The 24,769-nt window shown below is 36.2% G+C and overlaps 2 protein-coding genes across 2 annotated transcripts in view; one reads left to right on the forward strand and one right to left on the reverse strand.

The window, feature by feature from the left end:
• The first annotated feature begins 6,439 nt into the window (after window positions 1-6,439).
• LOC134541807 (tigger transposable element-derived protein 6-like) lies at window positions 6,440-8,365 on the forward strand. The gene is made up of 2 exons (XM_063385499.1): window positions 6,440-7,643; window positions 8,307-8,365. Exons 1-2 carry the CDS (start codon window positions 6,440-6,442, stop codon window positions 8,363-8,365), a joined length of 1,263 nt encoding a protein of 420 aa, XP_063241569.1.
• A 672-nt stretch (window positions 8,366-9,037) lies between these two features.
• The window catches only part of LOC134541808 (uncharacterized), a 43,346-nt gene continuing 27,614 nt past the window's right edge, over window positions 9,038-24,769 (reverse strand). The window contains exons 7-11 of the mRNA XM_063385500.1: window positions 19,784-19,893; window positions 17,170-17,293; window positions 14,684-14,821; window positions 14,074-14,149; window positions 9,038-9,284 (exon numbers count right to left, since the gene is read on the reverse strand). Coding sequence (XP_063241570.1) covers window positions 9,143-9,284; window positions 14,074-14,149; window positions 14,684-14,821; window positions 17,170-17,293; window positions 19,784-19,893 — 590 coding nt within the window. The 3' untranslated portion in view covers window positions 9,038-9,142. The remainder of the gene's footprint in view (window positions 9,285-14,073; window positions 14,150-14,683; window positions 14,822-17,169; window positions 17,294-19,783; window positions 19,894-24,769) is intronic.

Genomic DNA, 24,769 nt, shown 5'->3' on the forward strand with positions numbered 1-24,769 from the left:
TGAAACACAATCACTATCACAACTAGAAGAGTCAGAGACAACTTGTTTCTTCTTTGATAGTTTAGCTGCTTTCGCTGTTTTCTTAGTCTTCTCTTTGAGAGGGGATGTAGATGCCTGTACTACTTCAACTGAAGATTTTGATGTAAGCTTACCCTGTTGAGATGATGGATCACATGAAGAAATATCCAAAGCAAGTCTCTTTCGCGATTTGTTTGGTTCATTGTGTTGAGATGTCTTACTTGCATTTCGTTTCTTTTGCTGAGCTTCTTGTACGTTACCCTTATGTGGAGTTCCTGTCACCAGAATTGCTGTCCCACGTCGGTTGGATGTAGATAGCTGTATTATTGGCACATCTCGCATATCTTTCGGACTGACCACTGGTTGTATTGGAGTTTCTTCTGCTCTCCTATCTTCAGTTACGACTTCTGGGTTTAGGGTTGGAAACTGATCCTCGGTAAATATTTCTTGATTGAACGGAAAGATTCCTGTTTTCTTGAAACCATTTACTGCGGTTTGCAAGGTTGCAGCACGTTGGTAACCCTCTGCAAATATTTTCGCGACCTGCAGCACACAACCCTGTTTGGGTTGTTGGCTAACCAATTTTCAATGGCTTTGGCGTAGTACGACTTTAAGGGAAGCATGAATGCAACATCGAGTGGCTGCAACTTATCTGTCGAGTGAGGAGGGAGACACACGATTGAGACATAATTTTCACGAGCTTCATCAATGACGTCTATGTTCCGTGTGTGGGTAAAATGCCCGTCGAGAACTAGTACCACTGGTTTCTCCTTCGATGGCCTAAAAATTGAAATGAAATGGTCAAACCATTTAGAAAATAGGGCTGCAGTGATCCAGCCCGACTCACTACACCCACCAATCGTCCCTGCAGGAGCTCTATCAAGTAGTTCAATTTGCCAGTTCTTTTGGGGGAATATAAGCAGTGGTGGAACATACTGCCCTGCAGCAGAAATGCATGTCACAGCAGTTATTGTCGCTCCTCGTTCAGCTGAAGAAAGATTATGCACTTGCTTCTTTCCTTTTACTGTTACAATTCTACTTGCCTTGTGCTGGACGATGGAATTACCTGTCTCGTCTACATTAAAAATTCTTGTTCCATCAAAATCTATTTTTTCCAGCTCTTTTTTCAAAATACAGAAGAAAGTGTCTACGTTTTCTTTTTTGAAACCTTGGATTCTTGCGATTGATAAATTCTGAGATCGCCTTATTGTAAGGCATGGGTTCCTTTTAAAGAAAAGTCTCTTCCATTTCAACCCTGCGCTCTTTGTCTCATTTGAAAATGGATGTGGTAGATTATTCTTTAGTGAGAACTGATAAGCCATTCTCCTCAGATCACTGATCGTCAATCCATCTCCAAGCAGTATTGGACTAACAATTTTCCATTGCCTCTGGTAGCACTGGGTGTCTTCCAACTTTCTTTTGTACACATTTCTCAGCAGACAGCTCTGATTTGACATAATCTTTCAGCGTCGCTCTTGGAACATTAAAAAACTTAGATGCTTATTTATAGCCCATAGTCTTCTCTTTTACAGCTTTCACTGCAGCGATCATAGAGTCTTTATTCCATGTTTTCAGTTTTCCCATCTGAAATGTATGAAATAGGCCACAAATCGCAATTCAAGCTGTGTAAGGACATACAGTGAACAGCAAATAAACAACCGTTAATATAAGAGACATTTTCCCCTTAATAATACAATGCTGCTGTCTATTAACAGATTACAGAAGACAAATTATAATTATGTATGTAAAAACCTTATAGCTTGTAGAGAAATTCATATTGTTATATATAACAAATGCAGATATGTGCTGTTTAATAACATTTAAAAAAAGGTTGGAAATTAATATTTCTTCAAAAGCCCATTAAATAATGTGTAATTAATAATTATTTATAAAAATTATGCTGGAGCATATGTCTGTGTGATATGTATGGCACTGGATTTATTTTTTAACAGCCTTTGAAACACTGGTCTAAATTTCGTCCCCAGGACGAAATTAGGCACTGTCCATGGGGACGGAAATTGGACAGGTCGAGTCTTTCAAAATGGCCGTCTGTCTCTCCCAACACAAACACGAACAGAACGAAATGGCACATGGATATGAAAATAGATGTTATAAGTGATACCTTGCTATGTTGAAGCGAAAAAAATAACTTACCTTTCAATGGAAAATGTCCTTGAACAAAGTACAATTAACAGGTTTTTCTCTTTGCTATAAAATATAATCTTAAATTACTACACAGCGCAGAAAGTGACCCGCTTGCGCGCCTTACTAGATGTCTACTGCGCTGTTCTCTCCTAGTTCCATCGACTGCCGCTAGAATGCGGCTCTTACTAGTCCGGAAACCATGGGGGACGATATTAGGTCAGGGGACGAACTTCGGGCATCTTACCTTACTAAATGAAAACTTATCGACTCTGGTTCTGAAGGTGATGCAGACGACTCGGATTTAGACCCGGATTTTTTTACCGCCAAGAACAGGTTTGTAAATTATATTTACAAGTTAGTTTACGTTTCTAAATATTTACTACAAGATATAAAAATAAATCGTTACTATTTTCCTTCATTGTATTTTTGTAACTTTGAAAATGTACCTAATATTTTTTTATTTTGTTATATGTAGATGTAGAATGCGAGGACTCGGACGACAGTGAGTCAGAAACTGAACAACACAATTTTTCTTAAGGGGGTACCTACCTTCCATTTCAGGTCATAATTTTATTTTTATATTAATCACTGATAAACTTTTAGACTTATCCAATTGTTTAACTTTCACGAAATGAAAAATATATACAGCGCATAATTTTTGCATCATTAGCTGCCAAAATTACATTTTTAACGTTTTTGGGTTGTACAAATAAGGAGAATTTAATTTATTGCAGAACTGAAACTTTTTATGTTTCACTGCAATTCCAATGGCCACTTCAAGAAATGGTTTGAATTTCTTTCAAAAAATATTAATCAATTTTACCTTGCATTTCAAAATTCTCAAATTTGTTACGATTTTGACAGCCAAGAAACATGTAAAGAGTTTTTGTGACACAAATGCAAACCATATCATGACGTAGCCAATGGCATTGCAGTTAAACCTAAAAAGTTTCAGTTCTGCAATAACTTAAATTCTCCTTATTTGTACAACCTAAAAATGTTAAAAATGTAACTTTGGCAGCTAATGATGCAAAAAGTATGCGCTATATATTTTTTTCATTTCGTGAAAATTAAAAAATTGAAAAAGTCAAAAGAGTATCAGTGATTAATAAAAATATAAAATTATGACCTGAAATGGGAGTCACCCCCTTAAGCAAGTCTGCTTCTGGCCCGCCAACCAAAATATCCAAAAATTCATGTGACTGTCATGGTTGGACACATGAACACACACAACCACAGCTCCCAGGGTTTAAAGAACATACAGGAGTGACTGCTAATATTGACAGATCTTCTACTGCATTTGATTGTTTTTCAATTTTTCTTCCTGATTCAATGATCAAGCACATGAAAACTGAAACAATTTATCACTTTTTTGCAGTTGTTTTTCATGTGTGTCTGGTGAAGAAGAGTGATTTCAAGCAGTACTGGTCAACTAACGATTTTTTGTCTACTCCTTTACCAGCATCTATAATGAGTAGAAATCGTTTTTCTATTCTGTCAAATTTTCACTTAAATGATAATAATATACTTACATACAAAGGTGACAGCCAAATCATGATCTTTTGCACAAAATTCGGCCATTTTTTGATCATCTAGTTCAAAATATGAAGGCATGTGTGACTTTCATGGCCGTATTCAGTTTCGTGTTTAAATGAAAAATAAGCCACAAAAATATGGCATGAAACTTTGTATTGTATCTGATTCATCTACTGGTTATGTACTAAAAATAAAAGTTTACTGCAGGAAAACAAATGTGGATAACAGCGTTATGTCTATTGTCCAAAGACTTTTATCGGATAATTTTGACAAAGGTAATGTGGTCTACATGGACAGATTTTACAGTTCTCCAGCACTCTGATTTTTTGTGGAGCAAGAAAACTTTAGCTGTAGGGACATGAATAACCCAAAGAAAACAGCTACCAAAAGAAATAGTAAAAGCAAGAATTCAGAAAAATGAAATGGTTTTCATGCGGCGTGAGCATTTATTATGTTTGAAGTGGAAAGACACCAGAGATGTTTTGGCACTCACTACTTTGCATAAGGCTACAACATCCAAAGTTGATGTCCAAGTCATTAAAAGGAAAAGTGACGAAAACAAAACCTCAAGCTATTTTAGATTATAACATTCACAAGACAGGTGTTGATCGAAGTGATCAGATGATTGCTTACTATCCCTTCAACTGAAAACAGTTGAAATGGTGGAAGAAGCTATTTTTTCCACATGCTTCTAATGGCAGTTACAAATGTGTTTATCCTGTACAAGGAAACGAGAAATGGCGAATAGAAAAAAATCTGCCATCTTTCCAACTTTATTAGAGAAGTTGGAGAAGCTTTTGCTGCCAAAGGTAGCATTATGTCGCACAGTGAAACTGTTCAAAATGTTGCGACAGACTGACAGGAAGACATTTCCTGGAAAAGATTCTGGCCACAGAAAAGATGAACCCAACACGAGTTTGCAAGGTGTGTTCCGAAAAAACTAAAGCATCCACTGGCAAAACAGGAAGAAAGGAAACAACTTGGTGGTGTCCCACATGTAAAATGCCTCTGGTGTTTGCCTGAATGCCTTTGCGACTATCACACCAAAGCAAATTATGCATAATTTATCTCTAACTATAAGAAAACGTCAATGTTCACATTTGAAGAACATGTTTTATTTTACCTAAAACAATTTTTGTTGTGAAGAAATGAAATATTTTTGTAAAGGCCGATAGACAGTATCAGTATCGGTTAAATATAACTTTGTAGATAAACATACAATTATATAGGTATGCATATAGACCTACTGGTTATTTATATGAATCTTCATGAATCTTGGTTGAACATAGCATGTTGGGTAATATTTATACCCATATTTTCTAATGGAAAGTTGAAATTTATTGTGTGATTCCGGTAGGTTGTAAATTTGTTTATTTATAAGTAAAATTTATTTTTGTATGGACATAATTTTCAGAACATAATTAAAAAAAAATTGAATTGTAATGACCAAACCAAAATGGGTGTAGGTAATCAAAAAGATGGTTTTCAAAAATATATGTTATTTGATAAATAAAAAAGAGTGTGTAAAATGTCTATGCTTGCATGCATATAAATATGTATTATATAATTATTTATTTAAAACATTTTAGAATATAATAAAATGTAATTTTAGGAAAAAATTAAATGTAATTCATGAATATTTGCATGATTCTAAAAATAATATAAGGGCCATCTGACTTTTTTCAAATAGCAAAAACATGACTTATTGAAATAAAAATAATAATTTTTATAAGTGTTTTAGATATTTTTTCCCTGAAATGTTAAAGCATAAAAATTTATTAATAAATTTTATATATGGCTAAATTTTTTATTTGAAGATGCCAAATTTTTAAAAAAATACTAAAATAGGCTGGTCTGATCACATATAAATGCATGCAGTAGAATCCCTCCCGAACGACCATTCCGTAAGAACGACCAGTTTTCGAGGAACCGTGAAAAAATTCGAAAAAAAATTAGTAAAATCGGATGAAAAACAAGTGCGCTACACACTATGTACGGCGCTGCGCGTCACGTTTTTCTTGGCGAGCGCTGTACTGTTGGCAGGCACGCATGGCTAAAAATAGATACCACCCCTCCAGAGTCCAGACTGGCCACCCTAGCGATGACGCTAAACAGTGGTGCGCATGCGCATTTCTGTTGCCGTCTCGATCCCGTGTCTTTGTCTTGTGGCTTGTTAGTGTGATCTTGCTCTCTGGTGGATACGCTTCTTTTGCTTGTTGATTCGGATATTTCTTGGTTTTTATTATTGTTGACGACTTATTACGCTTTGTTTCTTGGACGCTGATTTGATTTTGTGAATTTTGTATATTGTTGATGACACACGCATTTGTTTTTGGATTTTGATTTGGTAAAATTATTGGCTTGATTCTATGAACGATCGTTGACGACACACGCAGTTTTACACGGATTTTGATTTTTTTTTTGGGATTTTCGTTTCGCATTTGTGAAAATGAGTGCCAAGCGAAATACACTTTCGCTAATGAAAAAATATGAGATCATCCAGCAAGTGGATAAGAAAACAATTTCCAAGACTAAGATAGCGCAGCAATACAACATTCCGAAGTCTACTCTCTTCACGATTCTCAAACAGAGAAAAGAAATTGTGAATGCAGTACAGAAGCAAGGCTGCAATGTGCAACTGAAAAATTTGAGGGGCGCGACGTACGAAAACTTTGACGAAGCTATGTTGGAGTGGTTTGGTGAGCTGAGAGCTCAAAATTTGCCTGTGAGTGGGCCAATGATGTTGGCAAAGGCGGACGAACTTGCTTTGAAGTTAGGTTTGACAGACTTCAAGCGTTCAGTCGGGTGGCTGAATCGTTTCAAGGCTCGGCATGGAATATCCAGCCACAAGATAGTCGGCGAAAGTGCGTCGGTTGATCCGAAGTCTGTAAGTGAGTGGTTGCCCTTGCTTCAGAACATCCTCAGCCGATACCAGCCTCGAGACGTTTACAACGCAGACGAGCTCGGGATGTTTTATAACCTCTTGCCAGACCGTACTCTTGCGGTGAAAGGGGACGTATGCAAGGGTGCGAAGAGGAGCAAGGAGCGCCTCACAGCCCTCCTTTGCTGCAACATGGACGGCAGCGACAAAATGAAGCCCCTAGTAATAGGAAAGTCAAAAAAACCGAGAGGTTTCAAGGGGAACATTCTTCATTGCGACTACGACTTCAACAAAAAAGCGTGGATGAATGCAGCAGTTTTCACGAAGTGGCTTCGCAGCTTTGATGCGAAAATGGATGTGATGAATAGGAAAGTTGTCCTGTTCGTCGACAATTGCCCTGCACATCCTCCGCTCGATAATCTCAGAAATATTGAGCTGGTGTTCTTGCCTAAGAACACCACCAGCGTGCTTCAGCCTCTGGACCAGGGGATAATCCAACAGGTGAAACTGAAGTACCGGGAAATGCTTGTGCGGAGCATGGTGTTGCAGCATAACATCGGGAAAGAGATAAAGAAGTGGGACATGTATAGGGCAACGGAAGCAATTGTTACCAGCTGGAGGGCATTGAAACCAGAAGTAATTGCCAACTGTTTCCGACACGCCAACTTCGTCACACCAGTCGACGATGTGCCTCTCGCTGTCACCAACCCTGAAAACCCTGACGACACTGACGACCCACCCACAGTGGACGCCGAGCCCCAGCCGGGCCCCTCGACGAAGCCGCAGCATCAGATTTTCACTCTGCCATGCGACGACGAATTGTGGCAGCAATTGGCCCCAGACTGCACGTTTGCAGAGTTCGTGACAGCGGATGACAACGTTGCAGTTTGGGGTACACAAGATGATGATTCCGATGACGTCAAGGGGCAGGAGCCGAGCGATGAAGAGGAGGAGGAGGAGGAGGGGGAGGGGGAGGGAGAAGCAGAAGAGCCAGAAGTTGTGCCGACGACGAGAGACGTCCTCAAAGCTGGGGATGTCTATGAATATCTTCTGAGGCGGCATGGTGCGAGTGATGCTGTGTGGTCCTGCTTAACGCAGTTGATAGAGTTTGCGGAAAATGCCATCTTGAAAAAAAAGCAGGCAACGATAAAGGACTTTTTTAAAAAGGCGATAAATAAAGTGTTAGGTGTTGTGTATTTATTCTTTTTATGTTCGTTAATGTTTTTTTTTTGTTTTTACGTCTCATCGACGTGTCTAACATGTGTGACTTTGAAGAACAAAAATGCTTAAAAAAAATTAATTAACAGCTGCCGCATATATCATGTTGGATAATACTGTAATCTGGTGTTTTTTTTTTCCACTTGTTCTTTGTTGTTATTGTTACATATATGTATACACTGCTCCACTGCTTACAAGCATAGTTTATTGAACTAAAAGTGTATTTGGAATTAAATTTTTCGGGTTATCTTGAATATAGCTTAAATATATTTTTTGTTTATCATTATCTGAAGCTGTAAATAAAAACGTTGCCATTGCTTCGGCCCATTTTTGTGTTTCAGCCGCTCTATATTTCAAACCACCCAGTTACGTACCATGTAAAATAACTTTTTGGCCCGACCCTTATTTATAACAACCTCAGCGGTCACACTTTTAAAACCCAGGGAAAATACTCTGACGTCCGCTTCCCTTCTCACGTCAGTTGGTTATTATGTCCGCCGCCCGTTAGCTCACCTGGCGCCGAGAGACGTGTCTGGCAGGCATCCGGCGCAGGGGGACGAATGGTGACGCCGAAAGAGAGGGAAGTGGGGGGGGGGGGGGCGGCAATAAATGGATAAAAAATAAACTACCCACGTTACATAACGTTAGCACGATGTTATTTTAAAGCTGCCCAAATAAAGGACGGTTCTTTCCGTGAACCGGGAACCGTGAGGGGTCGTTCGAGCGGGATTCTACTGTATATTACCATGGTACTCAAAGTTTTAATAGCAGAGTAAAATAAAAATATTTACAAGAACGTAATTTTAATGGGAAAATATTGACCCAGTCATTGGAAATACCTGCAAAAGTTGTCGTTTTTCTTCCAATCCGTTTTACTCTTAAAATATCCATGAAAATGGATGAAAATGGATGAAAACAGTAAAAACTGTAAGCCTGTGTTAAAGTAATATGTACCAATAACATTGTTATGCATTACTTTTTAAGACTGATGCTAATTAATAAAATTTGGTACCGAGATATATTAACACAAGATCTGAAGAATGCAATACGTATGTTTTCTCATGCCAATCGAATAAACTTAACATCTTTGTGAATACCTTTTGTTATCAACAAGTTTTGCTATTGACATTTGTGTAAATAAAGATATGAGTCTTGGATTAGCAGGCAACCCACTCCTATGGAACATTTCATCCGGTAGCTGCAACTGTAACCGACCAGTACAAAAGTAAACAAAACAACTACAAAGATGACACCACTTGTACTTTATTGTCGTAACTGCGCTGGAAGAACACAAGCACACAACGTCGCAGGACGAAGGGCAGAGGAAGACGGCGGCAGTCGGGCCTACTTGCCGCTCAGCTGCTCGTACAGCTTGGGCACGTACTCGTCCCACTGTGCCTGGTAGAAGTTGCCCGCCACCGGGTCACCCAGCTTGTACTTGGCCGCAAACTTCTTGATGGAGAACTGTCCTCTGTGGTCCCCCGACCTACACAGCCACACATCTTCTGACCGGGGCTGTGGCTCCAGTAGGTTCCACACTTCCACAGTTCACGCAATACCAATCAGTACACACAACATTTTATGGTTTTATTTTTTAAATTTTGTTTGTTCATGATAGTAGTTATTTAACAAATATAATACTTAAATATTTTATTATACTTATTTTACTCAGTTTCATTTTGACTGATACAAGATGCACTTTCACAATATAATAATTTGTATTAAGAATTTCTGGCACTACTCTGGCACCAAACAACTAGCAAAATTAGAAGTTAATTGCTTTTTCAAGGATTTTATTACCGTGTTTTCTCGCATAATCGTTGTACATTTTATTCTAAAATCCAGTTTGAAAAGTAGGGGTGCGGTGATTATGCGGAAAATAAATTTTTTGTTAGGTAAAGTTATTCATAATAACAAAACCCGTTCATGGAAAATATGTTTATTTAGAAAAAGGTGGAGTATACAAGAGCACACCAAAATTTTTTTATATTATTAACTCATTAAACAAAAACATTTCTTCAACTTTAAATAGAAAAACAAAAACTGTGACGAAAACGCAAGGCACTTGAATCTGTGACGTGAACTAATGCGTAACTATAGTCGTAGTACATACTTACCACGAAAGAGTGCGGGCTATCAACTGTAGTTAACTCAGCACCTGATAGAGAGCGCGCGTTGCATGCAATCGGCGGGATATCGATATTCGACTACATGCGCGTGCTCTATACGGGAAGCAACATAACCAAACATGAATGATGCCAATTAGCGCTGGCTACATGTTTATAAGCGGTACACCGCGTCGACGTATACGATCTGATAAAGGAAATAAAAATAACCTTTAAAAAGTCTTTAAACGAAAATTTACACATCAGACAACTTCGTATTTCCGTTATTTAAATAAGTAAGCGGTAATTTCCGAATAAATATTAGATTTATAGGGTTGTGCGTGCGAATGTTCGGTATACCGAAACCGAAATTTTGCTCATTTCATTTTCGATTTCGGTAAGAATTTCATCTGTCGAAGTTCGTTTTTAGCGAAATATTTCGAGCCAAACGAAAGTTCAATAGCTTACTGAAGTTCGTTTGTTCTATTTGAAAAAGAACTCGTAATTTAATAAAAATGTACAGTAGAATACTAGTACAACGTACCTCATTATAACGTATAATTCACTTTAACGTATTTTTAAGTCCCCGCCAAATATCGTATCTTCACCATGCAAAACGGTTTCAGTTTAAAGTATCATATTTTCACTATAACGTATAAATTCTACTAGTAGCGTGGTATTATTACACCAAAATTTACTTAAACTGGTAAATAAATTTCCAGCTAAATGATTAATGTTGTAGAACAAACATACACAAATACCACCGCAACGTATTTTCTAACCTCTAAACCGTCAAAACAAAGTTAACAAACAGTTGCGCGCACTACCATAGAGTATACCGTACGTAGTATGCGACGTGACCATCACAACACCATTCGATACATCGAAACACGGAAGTTTGAGAGAAGTATCAATTATTAGACAAAAGTGTTACGCTACGCTAAAAATACTGTTTGATGTCCGTGCCGGGATTGTTTATTGTTATGGTTGAGTTTATTTTCAGATTACGTTATTTAGACACCGCATTGTATTTGTGCTACAATATGAATGATCCTGGAGATAAAAAGAAACGAAAGCAATTCACGCTTAAGGAAAAAGTGGAAATACTCAGAGAACTAGACAAGGGGAAAAAGCAAGTCGCAGTTGCGAATACATATGGCATTGCGGTTCTCCTGTAGCTATTTTTTTATATATTTTTTTCTCTTTGTAAAGATGATATGTATGTATGTTTCAGTATTAAGTACAAAAACTTGTGGTCCCTGTAAGTACTTAGTACTGAGATTCTACTGTATTGTCTTTATAGGATTTTCATATGTTATTACTAATAACGTAATAACATATGCAAATTATATAAAGACATTAATTATAAAAAAGATTTCCATTAAGATTAATTTACGTGGTGATGGAAAAAAACTCACGTTAATGATAATACGCCAATACTGTAAAATCATAATGTGAACAAACATGACCAATAAAGTAAACAAAATTCAAACATGATTACAGTAGGCCTAGGTATCAAAACAAAATCATGAAATATTTGAAAAATTACCCGATTCATTTGCTTTCAAACAGTAGTGTAGGTACTTTATTCATAAAACATATATTCCAGAACTGTTAGTACACTATTTAGTATTTACCGTATACACATAAACAAAGAACGTACCTACTTTTATTTGCGCACGGCCAAACAAAAACATTGTTGTTGCTTTAAATTTTACATACTCTGTCTGGCATATAAAATCCTCATAATATACAGCCAATTAGACAAAAAGGTCAACAAGTCACTGCGTGTAATGACCACTTGGCAGCAACCATTTGTTATGTTTTGTTTTGACGATGTCCCTTTGCCTGGTCTACAGCTTCCTGAGCTAGCCATGTGCGACAGTGGTGCAAGATGGCGGCCGTTCCGCAGTAGTCACGTGTTTTTTCATCAGTATCATGCACGTGATAAATATATTATCATAGACTGCGACATTACGACTGTAAAGGAAATAGTCTGTGCGCTGAAAGATCTGGATTGATTCTTGAAATTTACGAGTGACATGGGGCTGTGTTGTGTGGTCTAGGGCGGACGATGATTATATTAAAAAAAAAAGTAATATTTATATATACATCAAAAGGCACCAAAATAATTTATGTTATAGAATTTATTACTGAAGAGCAAATTTTGGGGAACTTTTTTTCTTTAATTAAAAAATTTAGCTTAACTTTCGTTAAGAATATATTTATCTCATAGAAAAATTCATTTTCGTTTCACTTTCGCGAAACTTGATAAATTTTCTTTCACTTTCATTTTGTGTGGATGAAGTCACTTTCGCACATCCCTATAGATTTATACTTTAAAATACATTGTTTTATACGGAAAAGATACCTACACCGGTACACCGCGGCGACACAGACAATCAGATAAAGGAAATAACGTTTAAAAATGTCTTTAAAAGAAAATTTACACTTCAGACAACTTCGCATTTCCGTTAATTAAATAAGTAAGTGGTAATATCCGAATAATTAGATTTATACTTTAAAATACATTGTTTTATACGGAAAAGATACCTACATCGGTACACCGCAGGGACGCAGACAATCAGATAAAGGAAATAACGTTTTAAAACGTGTTTAATAGAAAATTTACACGTCAGACAACTTCGTATTTCCTTTAATTAAATAAATAATTGGTAATGTTAGAATAAATATTAGATTTCTACTTTAAAATACATCTTTTATACGTAAATGATACCTACACAAAGCGCTCTGCATCTAATAGCAGGACCAAAAACATCATGCGACATTTACGCGAGTTTTTTTATCCCAATTTTGACAGCCTAAAATATAGGTGCTATGATTATGCGAGTGCAACGATTATGCGATAAGAGGGTATTAGAGTATTTTTGAAACTGTGTTAACTCCTCCTGTGAGTCTGCTTATAGGCAGTTGTGTAATTTTTATTTCAGTTTATTATTTTATTACAGCAAGAAAAATAAATTTTTAAAAAAAGAATGCCCAATCTGAAACAGCAATTTTGGAATTTTTCTGCTAACTTTGATTTTTTGCCTTAACACCTAGGTGTAGACACACATTTTAAATTGTAATTTTTTAACTTCTGGTAATTTACAGAGCAGCTGGCTCTACCAGAGAGGAGGTCCCACATCTGAAGAATAAAAATTAATTTTCAAGTACGTATTTGTATGTCTGAAAAATGTACCAATGCTGCAATATAAAAATAAATTACTTAATACAGTTGAAAGATCAAAGGAAAAAAAATTGTATCTGGAAGAAATGGATTTTGGTACAGACTGCATGCTAAACAGTTACATTAATTGAATTTACTACACTAAAAGATAACACTATGTGATTTTACTTCAGTTTTGATTAAAAATGATGCCAAAACATGATTTTACTCTTATTTAGCTGTTTGTGTATTGACGTGGTTTTCTGTGTTATTTTGGTTTTATCGCAATTCACCGTATAATCCCTACTGATTGGCCATATCCTGAGCTACAGAGTTGGCTTCAGCCAGGACCTACCGACAAGACAGCTCGCAATGTGGCAGGCCAGACCACACTTCTAGGCAATCCATATTATTTCTTTTGAAACATCACATCACTTTTATATTTTGAACAGTTTGAATACAGATCTTTTACTGTATTTGGCGTTGTTTCAGAATTAATAACATTTATTTTCACTAGTTTCCATGGTTTTCCTGGGGTTTCTCTTTGATAATAACGATTTTGCTAACAGATGATTAACAATGCCCTGACTATGTTGTCCGATTGTAATGAATACAAGATTAAGCGTAATATAGTGCAGTTTCTGGCACATGAGATGAGGCAAGCTTTTTATTAATGGAAATTGGGAGATAGTTAATACATGATATTAAAACATGAGGCAAGACATAGTAGAACTTGTAGCCTTAAACATGACTACTACTAGAGTTAGAATCTTTGATTGTTTTAAAATTTGTACATAGTTTCACATGACAGAAAATATGGTACTAACATAACAACTTACTTAGTTTTACACGTACAACTACCTTCTCATTTCTAATTCACCCCTCAAACGCTAAACCACGCACTACGGTTTAGCTTCAGATACACAATTACATATTTAACAAAAACTTCCTCTGCTCCCAGAAGTCTGCACTGTAGTTACTGGAGAAGAAGGTTGGCAAACCTGTTGGTGAGGCGTGCTTCTTCGAACTGCAGCTTGCCCGGCTGCTTGTACACCAGGAACACGTACCTGTGCAGACCTGCGACAGACACCGACCAGGTCGCAGAGTCCTCATTGGGAAAAAACCATTTCAGAGATCACTTTTCACTTGAAGCACCTAAACTCAAACAAACGGTGCAAACAGAAGCTAGTGTTCAGTGTCCTCAGAGAACCTGATTTTATGCAATGAAGGATGCGATTGGAACAGTGAAAGAGGTCCTATGCCCTTTTTCCTTGCACAGAGACATACACCCCTTCCCTTATGCTCTTGCTCTTATCTTTGCCTCTGAATACAGACAAAACTGTTTGTTAAAATAAAGTGCACATACATTATGTAGAAAGTTAAGGTCAATTTCATGTAAAATAAATGCATGCCCCCAGCAAGATGAAAAGCTCACTGAAGCCTGTAAGGGGTGCAGATAATTTGCCTAAGCTTGGACCATGCTGCATTATCAACCTGTGTGTACACTTTGCTACTGGTAAGTAATCAGACACAAGTCCCTCAAGGAACAGTTCTAAAAGTGTTTTTGAAGTGAGCCAAGCACCAAGTAAAGAGAGAGAAGGCCGGACACACCTGTGCCCTTGGGTGGGCCAGAGCCCACGTACTCTGACAACGTGTCTCCCTGGGCCACGTCGTGGCCCGGGATGTTGCCCACCAGCCAGTGGTGCCACTCTCGGAACTTGGGCTTCTCTCGGCTCGGAGCGTCTGGATCTGAGACACCACCAGTTCAAGCTAAACATTTACACAGTCCACGGTAAAGAATATGTAACAATCAAAACAACAAACCTTACAAAATCTATTTTGTATAACTGGAACCAACTGCGGAAATTTTTTATCATTAACCACAAAAACCGTAGTACATATGGCACAGTAAATGTCATAATCTTGGTCATCTAAGAAATAACAAAAAAAAATTGAGTTTCCACTGCCTATCTCACCACAGCCAGTTACCGGTTACGTACACGGGCTGGTTCTTGTAGGCAGTCCTACTGCACACGCCAGCGGACCTGCCAGCTTCTGCGTGCAGTGTTCGTCACTGTGTGTGGCGAACAAGCTAGTGTGTTCCTATTTTTCTCTTTAAACTCTTTGTACACTAATCTTTCAAATGACAGTACATCAGACAAACAAGAAATCGTTCTCTGCAAGCAATGCAGTTGAGTGGTGTGCTGTGGAACTAGTAAGTCAGCCCCAGTCACTGCAATGCACAGCTGTACTGATAAGCAACGTCGTCATGTCTTCCATCCTCGGTTAGTGAGTATTGCAAAGATTCAATGCACGTTCCATAAAATATAAAAATACAGTCCATTTTAGTGTTGCTTGTATCAAATTCAAATACCAATGTTATACTTTGAACATAGTTTTTATTGTAGAATACAGAACACTTCTTTCACCAACAAATATGTTTTAATATGAGGGATTGTAAAATCAGTCAAAAGCAGTAGCGATTGGTCAAGTGCAAAAATGCTGGTTCCAAATTTGCAATACCAAAATTTGTATTTTTAACAGCAACAGCTTTTTACAATTTTTTTTTTTATCTAACTCTTACTAAATATGCAAAAATTTCTGAAAATGCATAAACAAAGTAAATTACTTATAATATTTACAACTATCACTAATCTATACATCACCATGATCTTCAAATACAAAAATTACAGATGGCATGGTTTATCACAAAGCCCTCAAGTCTTCAAGAGTGGGGAAAAAAATTTTCTGTTTTTGTCATTGTTTTAAACAGTTGCAAATATTTTGGTTGGGTTTCAGTAAATTAATTAGTACAGTTCAGCACAACACACTTTTGTGGCAATTTTATTAGTGCAATAATGGTTTGAAAACTGCCATCAGAAAAATAAGTGAATGTTGCCTACAACATTATAGTTTAAAGTACTGTGTGCAGTATGTATATGTTTATAAAATGGGTACAAACATTTAGTGCAAAACAAAAGTTAACTGTGGAAGTTATTTGTAACAGATACAGTAAATTTACATTTACCATAGCCCAGTGCATTTTAAGTATATACATATTTGTTAAAATCTAACTTGTCAATAACTACGCCAATAAGTTGAATACAGTACAATGTTTTTAAAAATAGGGAAAATTTTTCACTGTGGCATTCTTTCACTAGTCCAGCCACTAGTGTTCAGCAGTCCGCAGCACACCCACTGCTGTGTTTCATAGTCTGAGTAAGCCATTAACTTCACCATCAGAATACTCGGGACAATGAGAGAACGCTTCCTTACCAACTACGAAACATCAAAAACCTCTCCAGTATTTACACACACGAAATGACTGTTACAAGATGCCATACACCGAGCCTAACTGCACCTTCTGAACCCTCGCTGCCCGAGGCCCGGCCCGCCAGTAGCCGCCTCCAGACGCCTTGTGCGGCCTTCACATTTCCAGAGGACTGTGCGGCTAGGGTCAAGAGTTAAGGCAGTTGGCACCATGCGATGTACCTCTAAAAACCTGCCAGGGGGGCAGGTGGAGTACTCCCATCACTAGCTTCATGCCCACCTCCGTTCGATAGGGAAATTACCTGTCTCTACTGACTTGAAGATATCTTCCTCCCACCTAGAGCCTCTGACGGAGTACGTAAAACAGAGTAAAACAAGAGTTGGTACAGCCCCAAGTGATCAATGAGAGGTCTAACTCAAACAAGAGTGCTGTCAGCATCTTCCATCCTCATAACGGATCTCCGTCTCCATTCTCCCCTACTTCTTCCACATTCATCCATGTGACTGACTGTCTCCCTCGACATGAAAAACACTTCTCAATTTTGTATGACGTACATCTTACAACTAACACGTGTGGAAACTTGGTGGACTACTTGAAACAAGAATTCCTGTCCCTTCTGTATATGAGGCATGTTGGAATAGATGTCGGAGGAAATGTATTTATTGTAGCCACCTATAACGATTACAGAAATCCTCCCAATAAAGCTATCTCTAACTTTATGTAGCTAAGTTGTTGTAAACACTAGATTTTTTTTTTCCATTTAACTCTTGGAAGGGATCCTTGGCTAGGCCCGTGCTGCCGCCGCCCGCCTGGCAGGACGGCTCACCCGTCATGCAGAGCGTGTAGAAGGCGGCCGGGTCCGCCGCCCAGGTCACAGAGGGCTGGTCCTTCACCTGCGTGGGCGTCAGCTCGTTGCCCATCTGCACCTCCACGCCCGACGGGTACGCCACCTGCAGCACACGCCCGTCACCGGTCGGCAGGTGTCCATCACCCACGTTTCATTCCTGAACATCACACCGGGTCAAACTCCTAACACTCACCAGGAGCACACTCGCAACTACACACACACACGCGTACACCCACTTTCTAGAAGAGGTTTTTTTCTCAAGCTTGAGGTATAAAAAAAACCCGAATTCATCTAGCTTTCAGGTATCAAGATGTATTCACATTATTGACATATTTCTCCTGCCTGTACACTTTAAGTTGCTGTTCGGCTAAAGCAAGGGCCTATTATATCACTAAAATCAACAATATCTACAGTATAGTTGTGCATCACGTATCCAAGTTTATGCCTTGAATCTGATGGCATGATCTTGTATATGATTTTTTCTGTACATGATACTTTAAGTTTAAATTTAATACATAAAAAGATCTTGGACTAACAAAAACTTGAATATCACAACACAAACAAATATATATTATTTTTTTTAATCAGATACATTCTAAAATCATAATTCAGAGTTTTATCACAAGCGTTTTCTAATTTCCAGGATCTTTCGGTAAATATGTAGAGTCGCGGTATATGCGGAAAAAAAATGCTAAAAATCCGAAAATACTTTTGTTATGTGCTCTTTCACTTCCTCTTTTCAAATGAACCGGCGGAGATAAGAAATTCTAAATACTTTAAGAGATATCGAATTTTTTAATTTCCATCACAATACCTGTGTATTCATGGGGCGATCAACATTGTTTCTTGTTTACGAGTACGTATCTATTATGTTTCTTATTTGACAATTTTGTCACGTGACAGTTCCGTGATTGGCCAGTATTCAAATGAACCAATAAGTGATTATTTATTCATTTATTGTTCAATACGATGTTTAATTACAACGGTCAACTTCTGCCATTTGATCATTAGATGTTGTAGTCGTTCTGAAAGTCTTATTTTTTATTTGGATATTGTTGCGCAAGTAATAAGTAACAAAAAAATTTTACGTGAGTTGTTAATGATCATCATTTGTCCGGGTTTGTTAGGTCAGGTCAGTTACATTATAAATACTTTAAAACTAAAGAACCATTGAAATTAATTCATATTATTTTTAATGTAAGCTTAGTTTGAAAGTATTCATAATGTAACTGACCTGACCTAATCGACCAATTTAGTTCCTACTGTTCATCCTTTGTCCCGGTTTGTTTGTTTGGTCAGGTCAGTTACATTATAAATATTTTGAAACTAAACATCCATTAAAATACACATTTTTTATGTCCGCTTAGTTTGAAAGTATTAATAATGTAACTGTCCTGACCTAATCAACCATTTTATTTATTATGTATTCACGAACACACGGCAAAATAACAAAAATGGCGACGGTCGAATGGTTGTACAGGTGTTGTATTGCAAAATTAAAAAATTCGATATCTCCTAAAGTATTTGGAATTTCTTACCTCCGCCGGTTGATTTGGAAAGAGGAAGTGAAAGAGCATAGAATAAAAGTATTTTCGGATTTTTAGTATTTTTTTTTCGCATATACCGCTACTCTACATATTTACTGATCTTTCTATGTACTAAATTAAAACAGCAAGCATCATGTACAACAGAGGATTATGCCATCAGGATAAAGAATAAACTTGGATACATGGTAAGGATAAAAAAGAGAAAAAATAAAAAAAAAACAAATTCAATGGTGTACTCCTCAGGGATAAGAGGGCTATATCACCACACTGAAGTTGGGAAAAATTGCAAAATTCCAGTGAAGGCAGTGTTATTTAGGATAAAGCAAAATGCACTGCTATAGTACATACCTGCAATTTCAACTGTGTGAGAAGCTATGGCTATTTCTGTTAGTGACAATATAAATGTATTCTTTTTAATACACACACACTTCATTCAATTATTATATAATAAACCTTGTATTTCAATTTTAGTCAAGTACCTTAATAAATAATTAATAAATAACTAAATTTATTTGTAATGTGTAAAGTCTTACAAAAGTTTTTTTAAAACTATTTCATTTTTCCTTCTGCTGCACAGTTTGTTATTTCTGAGACATCAGGTTTTCAATGCTGGTTAACAAAGCAACATTGTTAGCACTCAATTTTTTTTCCATACCATAAAAATCACTTCACAAGAATTACCTTTAGCCTACATCCATTTTTCAAAGCGTAACATTTAAAATATCTTTAAAAAAAAATTACATTATTTAGATATGTATCAATATACTAATTTTGCTTCTACTGTACATCCAAGCACAATTTAAATAGTTTCACCACCTTGATTCTCGTTTTGCTTAAGTCTGATCTAATGTGAGAAGCAATGTGTATGCGTCCTTAACCAAGATGACACACTGCAATGGGACTGCAAGATATCACTGCAGGTGCAGGTCCAGGAGTGCAGAGCCCGGCCGCTGGTAGCAGGCTTCCCTCCGCTACCTCACCGTTTGCAAGGCACCAGGAGAGTACCTTCTTATGGTCCCAGAAGAGCCGGTGATGCTACAACACACCTTCAGGACTTCTCCGGGAGCCTTCGCAATGACGTCCGGAACCACCCCGGCTTTCTCCATTCTCGGGAGCTGCGACAAGAGGCGACTGCAAGTTTTCACGGGACGGCCACCTGCCAGACACCAGCCAGGACAGGCTTCAAGACACTGTAGAGCAATCTTCCCACATCCCGCTGTCCACAACTTCCAGGAGTACACCAACATACTCATTTCCAAACTTACAGCAGATGCTAAAATTAATTTTTCACTGGAAGTAATTTCAGTATTTTGGATATTCCTAAAAAAAGTTGAAAATATAATAGTTTTGGGTACTTGCTGTTTTTAATCTTTTATGTTGTCGGTTTTTCAAAGTACGACTGTTTCCTGTTTTCACTGAACTGTTCTGCTCACCGTGTGAGAGAAGCGAGCCATTCACCCACCTACCTGCAGCATATTGTCTTTATTTGGTTGTACTGAATAAGTGCAGTTTCATGCTTAAATAAATCTGAAAAGGGTAGGTATTAAGTGTTTACTTCCATCATTACACCAAATGATTTAGTGGAAAGGCATTGCAATATTCGTAGTTTATTAACTGACATTGTTTTCTCGTTAACCTCGTTAATTTGCACCATATTAAATAACTGTTTGACTGCTTTTTCTAATTGCAACCAATTCAAAATTGCGTGGAAAAATAATGCAGTAATGTATGTTTTGCATTAAAGTTATATAATTATATAGCTAAAGTGATGAAATTTATAAAAAAAGTTCACAGGTAAATATATTAAAGAGCAATTTTTTTTATTGTTTTACGGTGTATATGTTTTAATAATTAATATTCTAAATTCTTATGTTTTTTACATTTATAAAAATAGATTTAAATTGTTTAACTATAGCTCAAATATGCAATTGCAGTTTTAGCAGCCTTTCTATAATTTTCTGCACCTTTAAAAGTTTGAGAGAGTCTCTGTAACTCAATAATGCGCTGATCGGAATTTTCTCATGTATTTTATGGTGTAATGATAATTTTTTTTTACATTATATTAATGGTTTTTTTTTAGAATAGTAATGATTGCTGATAATTAATATGATAAAATTGAGTAATTTGATTGTTTGTGTGTTTTTTATTATTATTTTAACTGACATGAAATGTGAAAAATTTTCGCGAAGGGCATTCACCATTCTGTGATTGCAGCATTCCCATTAAAATCCTAAAGTAAGGTAATAATTTAGAGGGGAAATTTTTAAGGTTATATTTACATTATATATTTAAAAGTAAATATGTAGTTGGGCGGTATTTGCGAAAAAAAATGTTAAAAATCCGAAAATACTTTAATTCTATGCTCTTTAACTTCCTCTTTTCAATAAAAGCGGCGGAGGTAATAAATTCCAAATACTTTAGGAGATATCGAATTTTTAAATATCATCATATGTAGTTGAGCGGTATTTGCGGAAAAAATGTTAAAAATCCGAAAATACCTTTATTAGATGCTCTTCAACTTCCTCTTTTCATTAAAAGCGGCGGAGATATCGAATTTTTAAATTTCATCACAATTATAGGAGTGCCTTCATGTGGCTTTCACCGTTGTTTCTTGTTTACGAGCAACTATTTTTTTATTGGATAATGATGTCACGTGATTGTTCGTGATAGGCCAGAATTCAAATTAACCAATACGTGATTATTTACTTCATTTATTGTTTAAAACGGTATTTAATTACCGCCTCCAACTTGGCGAGTATTTAACGTTTCTAATTTTAAAGTCTTATTTTTTATTGTTGCGCAAGTAATAACAAAAAAATTTTACGTGAGTTGTTTCTGTTCATCCTTTGTCCCGGTTTGTTAGGTCAGGTCAGTTACATTATAAATACTTTAAAACTAAAGAACCATTGAAATAATTTCATATTATTTCTAATGTACGCTTAGTTTCAAAGTATTTATAATGTAACTGACCTGACCTAATCAACCATTTTCATTAATTAGGCATTCACAAACACACGGCAAAATAAAAAAATGGCGACGGTCGAAAGATAAACACAGGTCTTGTATGCAAAATAAGAACGGCGATATCTCCTAAAGTATTTGGAATTTCTTATCTCCGCCGCTTTTAATGAAAAGAGGAAGTTGAAGAGCATCTAATAAGGGTATTTTCGGACTTTTAAAATTTTCTTTCGCAAATACCGCTCAACTACGTATTTACCATATTGACAATGATTCTAGAAAACTAGTAATCATAAATGCTGTTTAAGTATACAAAATTGGTGGTATAGCAAGTTAAAAGCCAGTAATTAGTTACAAAAAATTATGCACATTTTGCCAACTTCACCATTCACACCAAGTCTTTCAGTATCCTGTAAGAATTTCCCAAAGACCTCTTTGGCAAAATCCAAGAAAACATCTGTAGTGCTAAAAACCACTACTTTCGGGAAATTTTTTATTTAAGATAAAGTTACATTTATTTGGCATCGCCAAAAAATTAACTTAAGTTTGATTAAAAATGTAACGCCTATTACCAAATATTGAATATTTGCTATTACTTTCACACTTATAGCATTTTTTTCCCCCTGATTTTCTGATAAATAGCTGTTTTCTACATCCATTCATCTTTACAAGGAGTTATTCCAATCATTCTGTCCTCAGAAACTTGTGAAGTCTACAAAAAAAAATTATCTCGACATACTACACACTAGTGCTGTGCTGCGAAAATTAAATAACATTTAACTATTAGAAATGCTGTATGGAACTTTCTAGACCAAACATTAAGATAAGATCATGTTTATTTGCATGTAATGGAAAGTTCTTAAGCATAACGAAATATTAAGCATCATGCATTTTGTAAAACGTCATATTACACATTAAAATATACCTGACAGTGGCTTAAATAATAATCCGATGCACATAACTTTTACATCGCCATGTACCTTGAAATATTACTAACCTTGGCTCGGTCTCAGTCAGAATTTGGCCTTGCGGCACTCTGGTCTTTGAGCCTTTGAGGGGTGGAAAGATCTCCTGCGCATGCGCGCGCTCGGCTCCCCTCTCCAACCACTCACGGCCGGCACACCGGGACATTCTCTAATGTCAGAGTTTTAATATATATATTATTACCCACTCAACAAAACACTTTTTTTTTTCAGTTGCGTTAATGTAGAATAAATTTTAAAAAGAAATTAACAAAAAAAAAACAGAGAACTGCTGTCAGATGCTTATTATTAATTTACAATGTGTGTAAAAAATTTATTTTTAAGAGGTCAGTACACCTACCTGGATATGACTGTTAGGTAGAAATAAATTAAACAATAAATATTTTAGAGCAAATCATTTTGTTGTTCACGACCAATAAAATTTCAATTAAAGAAAAACTATGTAATGATTGTGATACTAATTAGCACATTAAAATTAAAATTTTAGTCGGCTTTTGCATAAAAATCTTTTAAGTAGTGCCTGCATTATGTCTGGAAACAATATATTTTGTTCAGGTTAAGAAATATTTAAATGTAGGTGGTATCAGACTAATTTACGGTGTGTGCTAATACAAAATAACCAATATTAAGTTTAAAAATTAAATATGAGGGACATGAAAAAAATCGCAATTTAAAAAGTTTTGGCACCACATCATTAAGTGGGTGTTTGGTTTTACGTTTCGTAAACAAAGTCATTAAAGATGAATAAACGCACTACATATATCAGGGAAATTTGTGGCCACATCCTATTATAGAAACAATCACAGTATTAGCTTAGAGTAGTTTCGGTAAACATTGAAATAACAAAAAAGGATTGATTGACCAGAATTCAAACCTCTATCCTCCAGAATATAGGTCCATTTTTTTTTTTTACAAATGCGCCACCTTGCTCGATTTGAGAAAACTATTAATGACATAAATTATAATCAAACTTATACAATATATATAATATAAACTTTGATAATGCTAACGAAATCATATTACAAGTTAGGGGCTGTTCAAGTATTACGTAAGCAGATTTATTACAATAATTTACCCCCCCCCCCTTCCCAATCACCCTTGTCAACAAACGTAAGCAAAGCTCTTAACCCCCCCCCCTTTTTTTTTTTCACATGCTTACGTAAACATTATATACCTATGCATTTTTCTTGTAATGTATTCTGTTTTGTTTTTTTATGATTCATGAGCAGCAGTTATAATTCTAGAAATAAGAAAATATACTAGGATAGAGGACTTTAACGCACATAATATGCATTTAAACTAAGTTTATTGACATGGTATTGAACATAGAGTAAGGTACAAATATTATAATCTTAAGTAATATTGCGAACAAAACAAACTTCTTTTAAATTTTTGGTATACATATTAATTCCAATTAACAGTCTTCAGTCCATGACACCCGAATCCATAATTCCAAGTTTTCGATGATATTGGATGTTTGCTGCTCAATGTTATGTGTCTGCTCACTTTCATCCGATTTTGGAATGTCTACGTCGTTCTCATCGAGCCATTCAACGTGTCAGTTTTAGCCATTGGCGTAGCTGTGTTCATAAAGTTGGGGGGGACAAATAATGATTTTGATGTCATGTAAACCGATTCCCCTCCACCGGAAAATTTTGATTTTAAAAAGCGCAAAATAGCGCTTTTTAAGCAGTTTTTGTATCTAAGCATTGGATACATCGATGTTAAAATTGTTATTGTTTCCTTTTATTTGATGAGTGAAGAATATACAAATAAAGTTGGGCAGAAGGCAGGGAGGGCACAAGCTCTCTTTTTTTTTCACTCGAATGGAATTAAATAGTATTATTTTACAATCATTATGATATTTTTATAAATTATTTTCTACAACTAATTCATTTACGATATTTTCAATCTAAATTTTAAAATATTTACACTTGGAAACATTAAAAAAATTGTTTAAAATTCATAAACTTTGCCTTCTTGTCCACATAATAGGCTACGTCTTAATGTCACGACTACTTTGACTGATTAGCCCTACACATTTAAAATCTCCAGCACACGTCAAAATTTGATACCTTAAATAACACTGCA

This window comes from Bacillus rossius, assembly GCF_032445375.1.
Source record: "Bacillus rossius redtenbacheri isolate Brsri chromosome 4 unlocalized genomic scaffold, Brsri_v3 Brsri_v3_scf4_2, whole genome shotgun sequence".
Taxonomy (NCBI): domain Eukaryota; kingdom Metazoa; phylum Arthropoda; class Insecta; order Phasmatodea; family Bacillidae; genus Bacillus; species Bacillus rossius.

Bases quoted from the DNA above. Each gene is read 5' to 3' on its own strand.
- LOC134541807 (XM_063385499.1), top strand. From the start codon at position 6,440: ATGTTGGCAAAGGCGGACGAACTTGCTTTGAAGTTAGGTTTGACAGAC. The intron at 7,644-8,306 runs GTGCGAGTGATG...GCCGCCCGTTAG, and splicing joins ATATCTTCTGAGGCGGCATG to CTCACCTGGCGCCGAGAGAC.